Raw genomic sequence first — 20,414 nt, forward strand, 5'->3', positions numbered from 1 at the left:
ACTCTCCAAGTGCAGTCATTCCAGACTCCTCAGGCCCATGCAGCTGAATCTTGATGGAGCCCTAGACTGGGAAGTCTCAGTGATGCAGGGAATCCAAATGGTCCTGGCGCTGCCATTAGAAAGGCTCCCATTCTTGAGGCAGTCTGAAACCAAAATGTCCAATCTGTTCTTTCAATTGGAAATGATGCTTCATTTGGCTGGAATACTCTTCTAGATACTGGACTCAAACCACACTGACCTTGGGTGTGTGAGAAGGAAGGAAGGAGGTGGCCTTCATCTCACTATTAATTCCCTGGCTTCCCATCTGGGGAAACCCTTTGTAGGTGACTTGAAGTAATCCAGTTACTGGTCTCTGGGGAGTGCTGATGAGTTAGTTGACTGAAGTTTTTATTTCTATGATGACATTATCTGGGCTCAAATCAACAAGGATCTCACAGACTATTAGATTTGATACTTTTGATGACTGGGAGAAGAGAGAGGAAAATACTATAGTTTTTGGCTGGTCAAAGGGCAGAGAAATCTGGTGCTTTTAAAAAGGAAAAATAATCGTTAAAATAATTTAAAATTATTAATCCACTAAGAATCAGAGCAGAGTCCAATGCTTGTCATTGAGTTAATAATTGTTGGCGATTCCTTTCAGACATAGCTTTTGTGAGGTCATTTTTTGAGGCTAGTGGTGAAAAGCTTCATAGCCACAGAGTAACATTTGGCAATAAATTAGTTCATCTTGTTTCCACATGGCCCCAAAAAATCTTTATTTGTTCCATCATGAAAAACAAACTTTCATTTGCTTGAAGCAGGGAAAAATAAATGATTTTTCTTCTTACATTTTGACAATTTAATTTTTAGCATGCTCATATGTTAATCTTTAATAAACACCAGTAACTACTCTTTTTTCCCTGTTTGGTTTTAGTGCCTGTAAAGGGAAAAAAAAATACATTTTTTATTTTAACAGAAAGAGTTTAATTTTCTCAAGGCAACAGCAATAAAGACCCAAAGGAAATACATGTGACTTAACACATTACTGAACACAGGTGGGGAAAAGTCCTTCCCTGGACTTCTGTAAGAATAAAGTGATCTTATGATTTTGCTTGTTGGAGGAAAGTGTGTGGAATATGTGGCTAAATTCGTTTTAGTGTAGGTCACTGATTAAAGGCAAGAACTGATCATTTTTAGCTGTGGTATGAAACAAATGTGACACCAGTAATGAAGCCACACTCCAAAAACATTCGGTTAGAAGGGTGAAAAAATTCCCAGAGTTCTGGGAAATGTTACCTGGGCTACTAAAGTTTGAAAACTATTCTAATCCAGGTTTCCTCTGATTTACTAGCAGAGCACAGTGGTGGGTGCTGCTGGTTGTAAAAGTGGTAATAGGAACAGCTAACATTTTGAGCTCTTATGGGATAAGCCCTGTTCTAAGAGTTTTAATACATGAACTCATTCAATCCTGAGGTAGGTAATATTCACCTTCCTTTTAAAGATGAGGAAATTGAGGCTTATAGAACTTATTTTATTAACTCTGCAAAGGCCACACAGCTTCCTGATACTAAAGACTCACCCCAAACCATTATGCTCCAGGTGGCCACTGTTAGAATGCTGGCCCATCACTAGTTAGATAACCTTGGACAAGTTCTTTAACCTAAGTTTCGGTTTTGCTTCTAGAAATGGGGCGTTCCTACATTGAAATGAGATAATCCAATAAACAGCACAACATAGTACCTGGTAAGAATAAATGTTTAACAGATGTTAGTTGTTATTAGCATATAAAAATTATCGAAGAATTAATTTGAGGTTCTGTTTTGTGTGTGTGTGTGTGTGTGTGTGTTTCCCATTTCTTTTGTTTTAGTATTACTCTTGGAAATCTCTTTGGAATGAAGGTGATCATAGTAATTATAACAATTACAGTGAGAGAGTTTTACATTTCTCAAAGTGCTTTTATGTGAATGATCCAATTTGATTCTCAAAACAGTCATATATTTGTTAGCAAACTGAAGCTTAGAGAGATTAAGTAATACTAAGTTGGCCATATAGTAGAAAGTAGAAGTTGAATCCATATTTGAATCCATAAGAGTGAGTTAAATTAAAAAAAAAAGTGAGTTAAATTAAATTCTTTAATTTGTTTAGTTATTGTTTCTAGTAATGTTTAGTTGATCTTGGATTTTTTTTAAGTACATAAGCAAGCCATCTGTACATACTGCTATTTCCATCTTTTCCTTTTCCATAGTTATGAGTTTTTCTTATTTTTCTCCTAACCCTCACAGGCAGCAGTTGTAGTACAGTAGTAAACAGACACTTACTTTGCCATTGCTATACTTTGTTGACACCCCCTGGGTTGGTCCCTCTATATGTCCCCTTCATATCCTTGGGTGTGGCCTATGCCTGTCCTATTTAGTAGTTAGGACTGATCCCAATGTTGATATAAAAAATTTTCCCTGATCTTCCCAGAATAATTTTTCTTTATTCTAAATTAGTGGTTCTCAACTGGGGGCCATTAGGGGCACTTGGTAATATCTAGAGACATTTTTGGTTGTGGTAAGTGGGGTGGAGGGTACTAGAGACATCTAGTATGTAAAGGACTGTAGGGTGATAAACACCCAGCAACACAGTGGATAACCCCCTACAGCAAAGAATTAGCAAGCCTGAAAGGTCAGTAGAACTGAGGTTCAGAAACACTATTCTAAACTAATGGCTCACAACAGTATAATATACATTATTTTCTACTTCTAAAAAATGTTATCGCTGTATGTGTGTGTGTGTGTGTATTATATATATATATATATATATATATTTTTTTTTTTTTGTTAACAGTATTGAACCCAGGAGTGCTTAACCACTGAGCCACATCCCCAGCCCTTTCTTATTTTTGATTTTGAGGCAGGGTCTCACTAAGTTGTTTAGGACCTCACTAAGTTGCTGAGGCTGGCTTTAAACTTGCAATACTCCTGCCTCAGTCTTCTGAGCTATCCCACAGCACTTGGCTTTTATGTGTTTTATTATGGACTGTAAATTATTTAAGGGCAGGGATTCAGCCATAATTGTCATTTTACTTACAATATTCAAGATAATTAGCAAATCGTCCTTTATATCCATCTACATTATCTCATTAAGTCATATTAATTTAATAGGTATGGTTATACACTACAAAAGATATTAAAGTATTCAACGTTTCCTTAAGACGTTTGATAAATGACAAAAACAACATAGGACCTGCTTTTTTAATTTATGAACTCGGGCATTGGCCATTCCTCTTTTTTTTTTTTTTTGGTCATTCTTATTCCTGATTTCCTATGACTTTCCCAAATGATTCTATAAACCACAACATATAAAAAAAGAATATAGAAAAAATAACATGCTGGAAAAGATACAATTCACATATGAATACATTTTAAAAAACATTTTAACCATGAAAAATTTGACAATGTTGTCTAAAAACTCTACTAGCAGAATCAAACCAAGAAGGAAAAGAAAAAGTAAAAACACTTTCAAGACATCAGGCTCAAGGGAAACATGATCTGGGAGAACAAATACTCAACATACCAACACTGGTGTCACATTTAGAGCTCACATTTTTCGAAAAATATGATCTCCCTGGAAGAGGGCAGGCATTGTTTTATTTAAAGTGCCTAAAGTATCTGTATTCATTATCATATGTCAGCAGCAATTCAAGCAGGATTTTGTCAAGGAAGAAAATATGAAACTCTATAATTCTTCTCACCAATGATATTTCCAACAAAAGCAAGAAGACACAATGAATAAATGATAGCTTCGCAATATAAAAGAAATCTCCCTTACAGCCAGGAAAACTACTGTTATTTTCTTTTCATTTTCTATTTATCATTCACTGTAGTTATTTATTTTTTCACTGACTTTAGACTTAGTTACTCCTTCCTCCATTACTCTATTTGTTTTCCATTAACAACTGTATTTCCAAAATTTGGAAAAGCAACCTTCTGTGTTACTTTTGCAAGGAGTTAAATATAATAGGTAATTGCTTGGTGCATTTCATTTTGTGTGATTTTCATTTTTATACCACACAGATATAACAATATAGAAAGCATGTCCTTTGCAGTGGAATAGTCTATTAGGTAACACAGGAATTTTCATTGAAGTTTACGTTCATAAAATTTCACAACATTACTAATAACAATATTACAAAATGATAACTTGCTGTGGCCAATAGCATGAGCAATGATCACAATGAAAACAGGAGTACTTCATGTGAGAAGGGATGGCAGCTCCAGAGCAGAATGACATTCACCTCTAAATGAGATCTTCAGCCATTACATAATTTTTCCCCAGTTTTAAAGCACACATTTTTATGGATAGTATTATTTATTTCCTGGTCAAGCAATGTTATAATTACAAGAATTTAAAAAATTACTCACCTAGTAAATCTGAGGCTCTCAAATTTTCTTTCAGAAACATAACAGAAATAATGGCACTACCTATAAAGAAAATGGCCATTAGTGCTAGTTCCAATTCAAAAACATGCACTGTGCAATTCCATTTGAAAGAAGTTAAGCATATTTTGTCTTAGGCCTGACTAGCTATGTCCTGTGCAGAGACACGACACCCAGCCAGCAGTTATGGCTGTAAAAGTCACTTTCTTCTCCCTGATGGCTGAAAATACATATAAACTGGCCTGGTTTACAGGAGATCTAAGAGAGTGTGGCTGATATAAGGCCTGGTATAAAAGGAGAGCTTGATAAAGTCCTGAATGACTACATAAGTGAATGGAAAGGAAGAACGACAGGGAGGGAAATATGCAACCATAATTCCCAGGACCCTTTGTGTAGTTTTGTGTTCAAACTCCTTCAGGAGGTTTTGACACACGCAACTCTGTCCCCACTCTGTGATCAGTTCTGTTCTCAAGCATCACTTCCAGAATCTCCCAGCAGAGTGGATCACTCTACCCTTATGCTGGGATGACTCCCACATATAGTTTTTCATGATAACTAAGATTTAGTTTCTAGTTTTTGCCTAAAGACTATCAGTTCCTTTTAGCCTGAGATGTCTTACTCATTTAAGATCTAGCATATCATAAGTTCAATAAATGTTTTCTGCATGAAATGAACAACTATAAGTAGATTCTCAGCCCTGCAGTTGCTGACTTTTGTTATGTTTTTGACCTTTTTTTGCCACGACCAATGCTGCTGAACTTGCATCCCTATACCTGAGCCATTGCCTGCTGCTATGGTCTCAGGGATTAGGACTAAGTTGAACCTCTTTGTGTTGCTCCCCATTTGGGGCTGTTCCTTTATGAATAAAGGCATAAGAGAACTCAGAATTGCAATAATTAAAAAAAATGCACAATAAACTTGTCTTTTAAATTTTTACCAAAAATTACTAGCTGGGATTTTTTTAAAAAAGGATATTAGAATGAAAAAGAAAAAAATAAAAAACATAAATCACATTATTCTTATGTTCAACTGAGTCAATACACTCTAGAATCTGTATTTTATTCATTTTTTATGTTTTCACTAGTTATAAAGGTATGCTCAATAAATATACTATGGAATGTCATTAAATACATTATTTTAAAACTATCCATTTTTACTTATATAAGGTATGATTATAATTTATAAATTATTTTACCCTTTAGGCTTTCTATCTCTTTCTACCTAGTTTGGGGCTATCTCATAACTATTCAGGAGGCCTAGAAGGGCTTATCAGGACTGTGACAGGATATTTTACATGTAGAAGATATCAGCTAGCCTCTGGGATTTTAGCTGGCAATTTTTAAAGCAAAAATAGAGGGAAAAGTCATTAAATAATATCATTATCTAGAGAAAACTATAGTTAATTTTGATGTTTTTATTTTTATCTAGCTGGGATTAAACTATAATACAGAATTTTCTGTCTTCTCAGTTACCATATTAGAAATAATTTGCCATGTCATTAAGAATTCTTCACAGACATAACTTTAATGTTTGCATAATAATCCATTAAATGGATGCTGTAGTTAAATCTGAGTATGACTATGTCTGGTATTCTGGCAATTTATTTAAAACAAAATAACAAGTTTACACAAGAAACCTTCATTTATGATAAGCTGGAACCAAAAACACCCCAAATTTCCAATCAATAAATGGGCAAAGAAACTGAACAGGCATTTCACAGCAGAAGAAATATGAATGGTCAACAAATATATGAAAAAATATTCAACTTCTCTAACAATTTCAGAACTGCAAATTAACACTACACTGACATTTCATCTCACTCCAGTCAGAATGGCAACAATCAAGAATACAAGTAACAATAAATGTTGGTGAGGATATGAGAGAAAGGTCCACTCATACATTGCTGGTGGGACTGCAAATTGGTGCAACCACTCTAGAAAGAAGTATGGAGATCCCTCAAAAAACTAGGAATGGAACCACTGTTTAAGCCCAGTTATACACTCCTTGGTTTAAAGGACTTAAAATCAGCGGACTACAGTGACACAGCCATATAGATGTTTATAGCAGCTCAATTCACAATAGCTAAGGTATGGAACCAACCTAGATGCCCTTCAACAGATGAATGGATAAAGAAAATGTTTTGTGTATATATATATATATATATATATATATATATATATACACACACACACACACACACATACATACATACATACACACACAGTGGAATATTAGCCATAAAAAAGAATGACTTTATGTAAATCCAGTAAATGAATGGATCTGGAGACTATCATGCTAAGTGAAATGAGCCAATCTCAAAAAACCAAAGGCTGAATATTCTCTCTGATATGTGAATGCTAACACACAACAAGGTGTATGGTGGGGAGGGGGGAAAACAGAAGTTCAATGGACTGGACAGGGGGGAGTGAGGGGACGGGAGGGGGATGGGAATGGTAAAGACAGTGGAAGGGTCTGACACAGCTTTCCCATGTACATATCTGAATTCACCACAGTGAGTCTCCACATCATGTACAACCACAAGACTGGGATCCCAATTAGAATAAGAGTATATTAGATATACTCCATGTTTGTAGAAATATGTCAAAATATACTCTGCTGTCATGTATATCTAAAAAGAACAAATAAAACTTTTAAAAAGATAAGTTGGGATGCTCATATGCTTTTTTCCATTTTTCCCCCTCAGCCTAGCTCTTTCTCGTTTGAATTGATCTTTGTCCTGGGAAACTTTTCCTGGGCAGGTTATTTATAGAAATGGAAGTTTCACACAAAGTAAACTGAGCATGGGAAATGTTCACCAAGCATGTGTTTAACTGGGTGACATGGTTCTAAAACATTAAAGCAGGGTTTTTGTAGATTAATGTATGGATACGTATCTTATTAAATGAAAAATTGAGTTTGGGACAGGTACAAAAAGCATACGAAAAGCTTCCATTTCAGGTTTGGACCAAAATAATTCAGGGTACCTAATTTACATATCAGGGTATTAGAAGAGACCCAAACCCCTGGAAACCAGTTCCATCATTGACTCTTTCTTAATTAGGTAAGGAAGGTTTCCAAGTGGAAAGAGGTAGCTTATCAATAAAAAATAGATGACGTATCACTACACTAAAACATACCAATGCATTCCATTATAGCAATCCTTGAGATGGCTTTTACAGTGATTGAGTCCAATAAGAGGGAGACATTGTTTAGATGGAATGAAGAACTAGAGAAATGGAAATATCTGCTCCACATCTTAAAATTCATAATTGGGTCCAAACAGGTAGTTTGTGTATTCACTCTCTGATCCACTCATCTAACAAACATCTATTTTACAGCACAGCTGGAGCCCAGCATCCATATCTGCCTTTTCCCAGTCCAGACCTTGCTCATTTTTTAAAAAATATTTATTGCTACATAATAATTATGCAGAATATGGGTTTCATGGTGGTATATCTGTACATGCACATAACACACTTTGATCAATTTCATACCCCAATAACTCCACTCCTCCCTCCTCAGCTCCTTTCCTTTACCCTAATGGCTCTCTTTTATTTTCATGAGATCCCTTTTTCTCTCCAGCTTCCACATATGAGAGAAAACAGATGACCCTTGACTTTCTGAGTCTGACTTACTTTGCTTAACATAATGCAGAGCTCTTTCTAGTACACTGCATGCCATTACTTCCCTTGAAGTCAGAAAAAACAGCATTTTCTTTTCCTTTTGTTGCTAAGCCACAGTTTCACAAACCATTTTACTTTCAGAAGGAAGAGGGGAAAATGTAACATGGGAAATAAATTCATTGCTTAGAGCACAGAGGACATGATTGTAAACAGAAAACTTGAAATATACTACATTCATTTAACTGTATCAATTGTTATTAAATAATTAAAAGTCTTATGAAACATAAATATGCTACCCTTTTTTTCTGAATTTAAGTCTAATGTACTTATATACCGATCTAATGACATTTTCCTTTTTTTTTTTTTTTTTTTCTAAAGAGACCACGATCTTCTCTAAAGTTTTTAGGTAAGAGAATAAGATTTTTAGTTTGATTTACCTAGTAAAAATAATAAAAAAGAACACTCTACCATGACATTTACTTATAACTCATTTCTTGCAAATTGTGGTAAAATAGGAGCTGTGCTGAGCAAAACGAGAATATCTAAGCAACAGCTAATAACGTGGCTTCTAAGTAGAGTAGTAAATTTTTTAAATGAGAAAAAATTAAACTGAAGTACTCCCATACATCTTTGCATTCAGATACCTTTCCAACTCAACCCTCTTGAGTAGTTGCTATAACAATAACCACTGCCTGATGAACAACTAGGAAGGTATTCCTATAGCAAAATTCAATATTCAAAAATCGAGCATTTCACAATCAGTAGTTTAAAAAGCACTAAAATGGAACACATCTGCAAAATAACAGATGTGCATTAGGTATTATTAAACTATAGTTATTACTGAGGTTTACTTCAGTGTTCAGTTCTGTGTAGCTTTTTGATTCAAGGCCTGTTTGGACAGAAGGTCATGCACGTTTTTCCATGTGGCCTTCAGAAGTGTTATGGTTTCAATATTAGGTGTCCCCCCAAAAGCTCATGTGTGAGACAGTGCAAGAGAGTTCAGAGGTGAAATGATTGAGTTATGAGAGCCTTAACCTAATTAATCAGTGCATTAATACCCTGATAGGGATTAACTGAGTGACTGCAGGCAGGTAGGGTTTGGCTGGAGGAGGTGGGGGCATTCCTTTGGGGAATATATTTTGTGAGCTGAGCTTAGTCTCTCTCTTTTTCCTATGCCATGTCCTGAGTTCTTTCCTCTACCACACTCCTCCGCCATATGTTCTGCTATACCTTGGGCCCAGAGCAATGGATATAGCCATCTATGGACTGAGACCTCTGAAACAATGAGTCTGAAAATAAGTTTTTTGTCCTCTAAAAGTGTTTGTGTCTGGTCTTTTGGTCATAGCCATGAAAAGGTTGACTAAAGCAAAAAAACATGAATGCTCATTGGCCTTGGTGCTTAATTGCTAAGTACCTTAATGAGAAAAGATGGGTGTAATGAAAACTAGGAGGAGGGGCTGGGGTTGTAGCTCAGTGACAGGGCAGCTTCCCTAGTACATGTGAGGCACTGGGCTGGATCCTCAGCACCACATAAAAATAAATAAAATAAAGGTATTGTGTTCATCTACAATGAAAAAAATTAAAAATGAATAAAGAAAACCAGGAGGAAAATGCATACTCAATAGTGTTGGAATTGGTTGTTATTGGTTAACTCTTATTAACCAATAATATGTTTCTCCACTCATAAAGGCTATTTTCCCAGGCAAAACTTGCTGCTCTCAGTCAATAAACTGTTATTCTTGGCAAGTGAGAAATGTTTACAAAAACTGACACCCTTTCCCCGCAAGCTTATCAAAACTGATAGTGCCCCAAGAATCATCTTATCTTAGGGCCTATGTAAAAATTTGTGACAGGGGTCTAATTTGAGTTGACCTGTCTTCAACTCCTTCTTATTTTATTATCCTTCAGAAAAAGCTCAGTTGGAAAAGATGAGTTTGAGTCATGTGAATGCTGTGAAGTGGAGTGAGGACAGGAATTAACCAAAAAGACATCCTTTCTCTTGTTACTCAAACAAACACTGTGGGTGAAAAGCTAATGTCCCACTGAAGGACTCTGGAGCCAAGAGGCTGCAGAAGAGGCAAGGCACTGAGCTGGGAGAGGTGAACACCGGCTCAAGTTGACTCTCAAGAATAAGCTATGAAATAGCACACAATTAACTTCTTATCTGCTGGATTTTATTTCTTAAACAGGTGAGATGAAACACATGTGTTCTATGGTTTCCAATTACCCATTTTGTTTGATATGTTATAAATAGCCAGTTATTTAAGAGCACATAGATCAAGCTGTACCCTTTGTGTTTTTCAAGCAGCTTGCAGTATCTGAGGGATAAGCAAGAGTCAGGTCCTCTGTGTTCCAAGATAGCCAGGTTCTGTGTGTGCAGGTGTGACTTGAAGCACCAAGGTATGGGACATTGCCCTTTCCTTACTAAGTGATACATCAGGTGTACCCACTAGTAAGGAAAAAAAAAAAAAAAAAAACAACCCCAGTGGAGAGTGAACGGTTAAGAATACAAATAGTTCACAAATAAGAGGAGACAAAGAAGAAAAAGCCCAACTAAGTCCAATTTCACCAGTAATAACAGGCTAGATAAAGCCAGGTGCTATTTCACACACGATTGCAAGGCTGAGTGCTGACAAGGACTCAGTACTCCTCCAATTGTTAGTGTCATTGTAAATTGATACAACCCTTCTAAAGAGTGATTTCACAATGCCTCTCAAGAGCATCAAACTATTCAAATTGTTTGACCTAGTAATTATGCATCTGGGAATCTGTCCTAAGGAAGTGTTCCAAAAAGCAGAAAAGAGGCTCAAGCCTATCACTACAAAATTATTCTTCATAGTGGAAAACTGAACAATCTAAATGCTCAGCAATAATGGATATAATATTAAGTAGTCAATAAAGATTATGATGCAAAATTACCTAGTGACATAAAAAAGCTTATGCTGTAATATTAAGGTAGGAAATTATGTTTATACAATGATATATAAAAATGTATATAAAATAATAGTGGCTAAATAGTCTACTGAGAGTTTGGCATAGAATAATTAACTCTTTCTATCTTTCCTGGGAGATAGGTATCATTATCTTCATTTTATAAATGAGAAAGCTGAGGTTTTCAGTAATTCCAGAGCCAGGCACTGAACCACAGATGCCATAATACATTTTTTAAAAAAAGATGAAAGGTCATATAAAATGGGTAAGAAATTTATATTAGACACTAGAAATACATTTTAGTGGTCTATTGCAGTATGGTGACTACAGTTAATTTGTATTGTATATTTCAAATTGCTAAAATAGATTTTAAGCCTTCTTGTCACAGATATGCTAATTGCTGTGATTTGATCTTTCTATAATATATAATATATCAAAATACTTATTTGTATCCTATCCTATGAAATATACAATTATTGTCAATCAAAAATTTTTAAATTAATTAAATTTAAAAACTAAAAGTAAAAATTAAAAAAATATTACACCAAAATTCAAACAGTAGTTCTGTACAACATGGGGGTGGAGTATAAAAGACAACACAAATACTATGCATGGGGTAAAAGACAAGATGTATTATCTTCTAGTATTTTCTCTGGTACAAAACAAGGGTATTTTTTTTTTTTTTTTTTTTTTTTTTTTTTGTGGTGCTGGGGCAAGGGTATTCTTTTAATGTATTTACTTAGCCCTGAGCTTCTAATGCTTTATGTTCAGGAAAAAGCTCAGCAACAATTATAATAGATTAACTTCTCTCGGTGAGTCATCTGTTCTCTTTTTGGCCATCAAGTGTCACTCTGATTAGCAATCAGAACAGAGAGTTACTCTGATCAAGACTGACATAAGATAACCTATATGTGGATATTCTGATTCAGATTTCCAAATGAAAATAGAGAAAATAAAGGTCAAGCAAGTTCCAAGCCTGCAGGCAAACCAAGTCTCTATGTAGGGGAGCCAGTCGCAGGAGTAGGGATGTGTCCTAGTGCTAGGCTTCCTGACTTACTTAAGAATCAACCCCAATCTAAGGAACTAAACAGACACTCACAGGAGAAATACAATTGATCAACAGATGTATGAAGAAATGTTCAATATCTTTAATTGGAGAAATGCAAATCAAAATTACACTAAGATTTCATCTCACTCCAGTCAGAATGGTAATTATCAAGAATTCAAGCAACAATAATCTTGGTGAGGATGTGGGGGGGAAGGTCCACTCATACCTTGCTAGTAGAACTGCAAATTGGTGAAACCACTCTGGAAAGCAGTATGGAGATTCCTCAGGAAACTTGGAATGGAACCGCCATTTGACCCGCTATCCCACTCCTCCTTTATACCCAAAGGACTTAAAATCAGCATACTACAGTGACACAGTCACATCAATATTTATAGTTCAACTCAACAATATCTAAACTATGGAACCAACCTAGGTGCCCTTCAACAGATGAATGGATAAAGAAAATGAGGAATATTACTCAGCCTTAAAGAAGAATGAAATTATGACATTTGCGAAAAATGGATGGAGCTAGAGAATATCATGCTAAGCAAAATAATCCAAACCCAAAGAACGTTTACTCTGATATGTGGATACTAATTCACATAAAGTGGGGCAAGAGTGGCTAGGGAAGAATAGAGGTACTTTGGATTAGACAGAGGGGAGTGAAGGGAGGGGAGGGGTTATGGGGGGGTAGGAAGAATAGTAGAATGGATTACTGATGTGCATATATGATTGCATGACCAGGGTTAATTCTACATCATGTACAACCAGAAGAATGAGAAGTTATACTCCATTTATGTATGATGTGTCAAAATGCATTCTACTGTCAGGTATAACTAATTAGAACAAACGAAAAAAAAGAATCAACCCTGAGTTTGTCCTTCATTTACCTCCACTTTGACATCAGTTTATGTGGTTCTAAGACCAGCTGTTATCCTGGAAGTTATTTAGCTTAATGTGGTCAAGAGTTGATGCTTTAAATCCACAGCGGCTCACAGAAAAGAGAGAGAGAGAGAGAAACAAAAACTCTATAGATTAATCTGGTGCATTGGAGTTCAGAAAGGCTGTAGAAACTTGTTTTGGGTTTTCTTCTGTCATTGCTACTAATGGGGATTAAGAAATGAGAACCTAAGCACCAGATTCTCTTAGTAAAGCTCAAAGGCAAATCTTAACATAGTAGTTTAGATCTTTATGTCTGTAAAATAATAGATAAGTGGGCATCCCCTTTTTCAATTTGTAACATCATGACATGTATTTTTTACTTAAACTCTCTCCCTCTCATAATGATCTTTAACAGTTTAATAGTACAGAAGAGAGTTATAAGAAGTATTTAAAAAGTCTGTGACATGGCTATTTTAAGGTGATTTTGATTGCTGTTATTCATTTCTCTCTGCTTTTTGCCCTTTTTTACCTTTTTCTTTTTTCTGGGTGGTACTGGGAATGAAATTCAAGGCTTTGTGCTTATAAGGCCAGTGCTTTGCCACTGAGCTACATCCCCAGTCCCACTAATACCACTTTTAGAGACAAATCTAACCCAAAGTTAAAACATCCATTGATTATATTTTACTCAGATGTGATTATGAATATGATTCTTATCTGATTTTGTGGGGAGGAAAAAAGTCCTTTGTCAAAATGTTACAAGCCAGATGCCTGTAGGGGCCAGTTAGGTAACCTCTAAAGAGGAAAAAACAATGAGGGATGGTGGGATGTGGTCATGAGGGTCACGTGGCCTTGGCGAACTAAGCAAGATTCGTGAAAAGTGGCAGTCATGATTCAGGCCTAGCCAACTGCAAGTCCAGTGTACCAAATCTGATTCTGCAAGACAAAAATCCAGGCTGTGTGACATGGGCTCATTTTTAAACCTGGTAAATTAATTTCTATTCTTTAAAAGTATTGTTTGAGCTAAACAACACACAGCAGTGACCAGTGACAGTTTACAGGCCACCAGTGTGTGAACTCTGATCTAATCTGTAAATAAAAATTCCATCAACTTTTATTTTCAGGACATTCCATTTAGTGCTTAACCTCTATGATCTTAGGAGAAACCAGGAAATATGTTTAGAATATAGGAAAGTAGAAGACAAAATAGTTTAAACAAAACAAAAAAAACCTTTCTTTTATTAAAAAAAAAGATGACATGAAAAGAAACATATTTACATAATAATGCTACAAACAGAACCTCACATGTAAATATCTGGCTTGTGGTTTCTGACCACTTATAATGGCAACTTTATTGTATTGCTAAAAAGCAGACCACAAAAACACTTTCATGTCAGTCACAATCAAGCTTCAAGCACATGGGCATACTGAGCGTGCTCACAGGCTCCACCAACTCTAACCATATGAGGTATGGCTCTGCAATTATCATTCCCCATTAGTTGTAGAATTTTAGGGGAAGAGTACGTCAATTACAATGTAATCCATGGAGTCAGGATTTGAAGCTCTGAGGATGTGACAGTTTGAAAAATGTCTACTTACAGAAAGAAAAGTTGTCCTACCATCCACGTTGGCAAGAAGAAAAGAGTCAAGAAACTCACGTTGATTAAAAAAATGCTTTTGTCAGTTACTGAAGATAAAGAAGACATAACGATTATTGGGAGAAAATTTACATAAATACAGATGAGGAAATTTACCTGGATTAAGAACAATAATCCTTTCTTTTCTACATTTTTTCTTGGCATGCACCAATGATTAAACTTGAAAAGACTCCAAAAAAGTAAAAATACCACCACTGACAAGATTAATACTATATTATAAATGTAATAGCACATTACTTCATCATTAGCAATTTCTCTAGAAATACTTTGTGGCATTCTCAAAAAATAAAGATGGGTGGAAAAGATGTTTCAAATAAAGTTTTAGGCTTCAGGAATGCTTTCTGCCTCGAGTGTATGAGCAGACATAAAATTAAAACGTCAGAGTTTTATTCCACAGTTTATGTAGGCTGGTTTTTGGACAGAAGTGCTGAAGAGACAATTCAGCGAGCCACTTAGTGAAGGGATATTTTCTGCATGTTTCAAGCATTAAAATCAACGTCCATGTGAACTGCCAGTATCACAAGCATCCGGGAGGTTTTGGAAATGCAGCGACTTGGTCCAGGCTGGCACTAAGCTCACTGCTGCAAAGAACAGAGCATTTGTGGCATCTAGGTTTGTGTAACACTACAGGTCACTTGCTCATTGGTCTGTTTGTGTTTCCTTTCATTTGTTTCTAATAAAAATCTTGGAGACCAAAGTTCTGCTTGACATGACTTCTTTGAAATTTCAAAAGGCCTCACTAGGGCTTTCTGGCTACACTATGTCCATCATCTAATGGATTGCAGATACTTTTCAGCTTAGGGCTTCAGAGCAACAGAACAGAAATATATGAAACAGCATGTATTCTATACCCTGAATTTCAGTTTGGGCAACAGCTAGCATGTTAGAGATAATTAGAGATGGAGAAGACTTGTTGATCGCTGGTCTTACTCTCCCCTCATTTTCTCAGTGAAGTTCACTCTCCATCCTCAATCCCAATAAGCCCAGTATCAGGATGTCTACTTCTCTTAGGAAATTATTCTAGGGCCAAGGAGAACTTACTGCCATTAATTTTATCTTTCCACATAAAATACCAAGGGTTTAATTTCATATCATTCATCCTAAATTTAATCTTCTTATTAGTCCTATTAAGCTTGGCCATATTAATAAAGTAACAAGTTTATGTGTCCCACGTAGCACCTGGTACAGTAGAGGTTCATTCAGTATTAGTTTCTTACCTTTAACTACTTCAACTAAATTTAACTTGGAAAGGTTGGTGTCTGATGAATTCTTTCCTAGTGACTTTAAATCAGTATCGTCAGAGGAACAGAAGTGAAAAATGTCCTTGGTGCTTCCTGTCTTCCTCCTGTCCTCCTGGCCCCTGCACCAGCAGGCTTTCTCCTCTACTCCTTTACCACCCCCAGACAAGTAAATTTTATACTGATTGAGGTCTATCATGGAACTCCTTAATTCCATGGGCTTTAGTTCTTTGGATTATTGATAGCTTCATTATTTTTAATCGTCTCTAAATGTTGAGGCAGAATGTAGATCACAGTCATAGGGATAAATGGAAAACAGACGTTAAATATAAGGCCACACTTTGCAGATGCGCACGTAGTCCAACTCAACACCCAAGGGACAGGCTCAGAAACCTTTAAGTATTCACGAGAGTGAATATTCATGAGTGCCTTGCAATGAACTGTTTAACCACCATGTTTCATCAGGAATTGCAATCTTTTATGCAAGGGTTTTGCTCTTTCTACACCCTAGGACAGAACATCTTATCTCTGTTTTATCAAAATTCAAATTCGCACCAGTTCTACAGGTTGTGTTGTGCGATTTCCTGTGCCGTGTTCTCCAGGAGAGAGCAGACATCACAAATGCCGTACAGCCGGCCTCCCATCTTCTGCATCTTAGCTGAATGGTGAGGACAAACACTGAAGGATCATCATTAGCAGGCGAGCACTGCTGGAGGGAAGCATAGCTCAAGGCCACTGGGTCACTGTGCAGGCCGTGCAGGTGTGGTGCACACAGGCTCCACATTCCATGAGTCACCACCTGTCTCTTAGACCTTGTCAACTCAAATATTTCTCAGGACAGTTTTCTGACAGATGGCACTAGAGTGACCTGCGCTAATAAAATCAATGTATCACAATAATTTTTAGACAGAAATAAAGTTATCCTGAGGAAGGGCTGTCTCTTTATAATTCAAAAAATGGTACCACATAAATGAGAGGAGGGCCTGTGTAGGCCGGGTGCAGAGCATTTGGCTGTTTAACACAGTCCAGGTGCCAGGGAAGGCCTCCTGAGGAAGTGGGGTTACCTGAGACAAGAAGAACTGGCCATTTAAAATTGCATTACAGAATATCCAACTTATTTCCTTTCAGTGAATTTCTGGTACAACAGTTTCGGAGAAAATACATTCTCAAATCACAGTTGGACTTGAAAGAAATCTGCCCTTCAGCCTCCAATTAATTTGCAAGTGAATAAAAGTGTTATGAAGGCAGGGGGAGATGGCCTGTGGCAGCCGGCTGGACTGCTATGCGAACGCCATTCCTGTTTATTCAAATGTGTCTCATTTTAGTTTGTTATTTGGGAATACTGGTATTTTCCAACATGTTTCTGTACAGACAGTGTGGAAGAGTTGAAAGGTAATTAAGCTGAACAAATGAGTTGAGAGGACCTTATTTTTCTGCTCCCTATAAATGAACCACTGCATGGATATGAACAATAAAAAAGCATTTCCTGAATTGGTTCATCCATTTGAGAGGATGTAACCATTAGTCATTTTGGGGGCACAGGAGTAAACTCTGTTAGAAAGAATACTGTACTTTGTGTAATAATAATAATGATAAATCTCAGTGACAATAGGTAGTGTTGTCATTATGTCAAATACTTTTCTTAGGTGATTGTGTTTACTCAGCTCTTCTGAACAACCTCAGACACAGGAGTTATTCTTACTCCCATTTTACAGATTAGTGATGTGAGGCATACATTGGTTAAAACAACTTGCAAGAAGTGATAGGACTGAGCAGGACTGAGACCTGAACCCTGGCACAGTGTCCCTTAACTATTCCACTGATTGGCTTATTGAGGAATAGTCATCCTAGGTTCTAGATGAAACTGGAAACCAGGGAGCCTTCTTCATGGAAATACAAACACAAATCAACACCTAGAACTAACCACACTGCCAGTATGGCTAGCATTTTAGTCAGAATAAGCTATGACTCATTGAGAAAGATCTTTAGCAAGAAAAGTAAAGGGATAACAAAGATATAAAGGTTCCGAACACTCCTTTCAAACAGGCGGAGCCAGGCCTGGGCACTGAGACCCACCTATATGCTACAATTATTCCCTATTGTACACTCTCCATTGCTCAGCATTGGCATTTAGGCTGAATCTCTAGCATGATGTAACTGCTTGTGATCATTGCCTAGAGGTTTTCTGCAGAAACTGTTGGCCTTTGAGATGCTCCACATAAAAGTATTGGTGGTCAATAGGTTTTGGAGACTTGATTCACTGCATCGGCCTCTGAAGGATTCACTATGCCAGGGGCCCTTTCCAGGGCCCAGAGAAGCCCTTATATTAATGAACCTGTATAACTTTCTAAATCCAAAACTGCAGAAACTTTTTCAATTATAGAATTCCTTGTTTCTTAGAACACCTATGAATCAGCCTATAAAACTAATGTTTGAGAAATGTTACCTGAGGGTAACATGTCAGTGAGGAACAGAAGGACACAGAGAGGGAAAGGGAGGATAGAAAGGATGATGGCCCAAGTCGGGAAAATGTGAGGAAAAAGCAAACTAAAATCCCCATGATGCTTCTTATGTACCAGTCCTTACGCTATATATATATATATATAGCATATATATACACACACACATATATACACACATACATATATACACACACACATATATATACACACACACATATATACACACACACATATATACACACACACACACATATATGTATATATATATATTTATCTGTTAACATATGCAAAAAATAAGCAGGAATGTGATTATGTAAGACAAAAGAGCAGATCTGACATATTAGCCATCTTACACACATAAGACTGGTGCACATGTCTACCCACACAATATCTCCTTAGTTCTAGAATGAACAAAAGGAACACAGTATGTTGGTACTGATGTGAATCAGATCATATATGGCAAGAGTCACAAATGGAAGAAAGCACCTTTCATTTCAATTTAAGGTCTAAAAGTTTTTGAAGTATCTGAATTTTAGCTGTCTTTTTAAATTTGTAAAGCAAAAGACAGAAGAAAAATCAGAAAAGAATATACAATTTCCCATGTGAAATTTCAAGATATTATTCCCTTTTATAAATTCAAAGGGAACCTTGATTTCTTTCTTAAAGCTCCCAAGAAATAATGGAGGCAGGGTTCTAGCATAGAAGTGTGGACACTATTCATTCTGCTGATCTGTAGACACAGAACTTTCTTTTCTTTTTTTTAATTATTATTTTTTTTATTTTTACAGACTGCATTTTGATTTATTGTACACAAATGGGGTACATCTTTTCATTTCTATGGTTGTACATGATGTAGATTCATACTATCTGTGTAATCATACATGTACATAGGGTAATGATGTCTGTCTCATTCTACCATTTTTCATACCCCCCTTCTCATTTCCCTCTATGTAATCTAAAGTTTCTCCATTCTTTTCTTACCCCCACCCCCGCTGCCCACTTTATATATCATAATCCACTTACCGGGGAAAACATTTGACCTTTGGTTTTTTGGGATTGGCTTATTTCACTTAGCATGACAATGGAATATTATTGTCACAAAGAATAATAATATTATGGCATCTCAGCCCTTTCTTTTAACAATGCTTCCCTTTTGTTTCAAGTTGTCTAAAGTTTCCAGAATCTTTATAAAGGGTATCAAGGGGGTGTTCAAGAGTAATCCTCCATCACCAGTGGTCTCTTTCCATCCATAGCACCTCACAATGACCTCAGATTCAGCTCTGCAGTGCTGTGGGAATACTACTTATGAGCATATATTAACTGTTTGCAAAGATTGTCAAGGAGGAATGATTTGAGTTTGAAGCTATAAATTCACATTTTTGAAACATTTTAAATGGTCAGAGAAGTGGGTAACTAAACATGTCCTGAAGGTGGAACATTTATTGGAGCTAAGAGCACACAGGAAAAATGACTGCAGCATTAAGAAAACCCATGTGTCAAAGCAGCAGACTCCAAGATTGAAGGTGGTGAACTGGCCCTGCAGAGGACTCTGGAGAACAAGACATTTTCTGATCAGGTTGGAAAACTCAAGATTCTGGTTATTTTTTTCCCTTGAATATTTAATTTTCTTTTTTGGAAAGGAACAACAGATTCTTTATTTCTTTTTGGGGAGGTACCAGGGATTGAACTCCGAGGCATTCAACCACTGAGCCACATCATTTAGCCATACTAAATAAATTTTGTATTTTATTTAGAGACAGCGTCTCACTGAGTTGCTTAGCACCTCACTGTTCCTGAGGTTGGCTTTGAACTCAATCCTCCTGACTCAGCCTCCTGAGCTGCTGGGATTATAGGCATGTACCACTGTGCCTGTCCAGATTCTGGTTATTTCTGAGAGCTTTGATCAAATCAGGGAAGGCTGGGCAGATTCATAATGTAACTGAAGGACTTCGAGGGTTACTCAAGTCCTCATAATAATATTATGGCATCTCAGCCCTTTCTTTTAACAATGCTTTCCCTTTTGTTTCAAGTTGTCTAAAGTTTCCAGAATATAATATTATTCGAGGGTTACTCAAGTTTGTTGACACTCAAATCTAGCAATTTCCAAATTCTCCTCTCAAGCCCACCCCTGCAAAACAAAAACAAAACAAAACAAAAACAAAAAAAACCCAGTTA

General features: G+C 36.5%; 1 protein-coding gene across 1 annotated transcript in view; it reads right to left on the minus strand.

Moving 5' to 3' along the window:
- Nucleotides 1-20,414, minus strand: part of NIPAL2 (NIPA like domain containing 2) — a 78,253-nt gene that overhangs the window by 30,444 nt on the left and 27,395 nt on the right. Inside the window, exon 4 of the mRNA XM_079126369.1 lies at nucleotides 4,386-4,445. Coding sequence (XP_078982495.1) covers nucleotides 4,386-4,445 — 60 coding nt within the window. The remainder of the gene's footprint in view (nucleotides 1-4,385; nucleotides 4,446-20,414) is intronic.

The sequence above is a fragment of the Sciurus vulgaris genome (genome assembly GCF_902686455.1).
Source record: "Sciurus vulgaris genome assembly, chromosome: 1".
Classification (NCBI taxonomy): domain Eukaryota; kingdom Metazoa; phylum Chordata; class Mammalia; order Rodentia; family Sciuridae; genus Sciurus; species Sciurus vulgaris.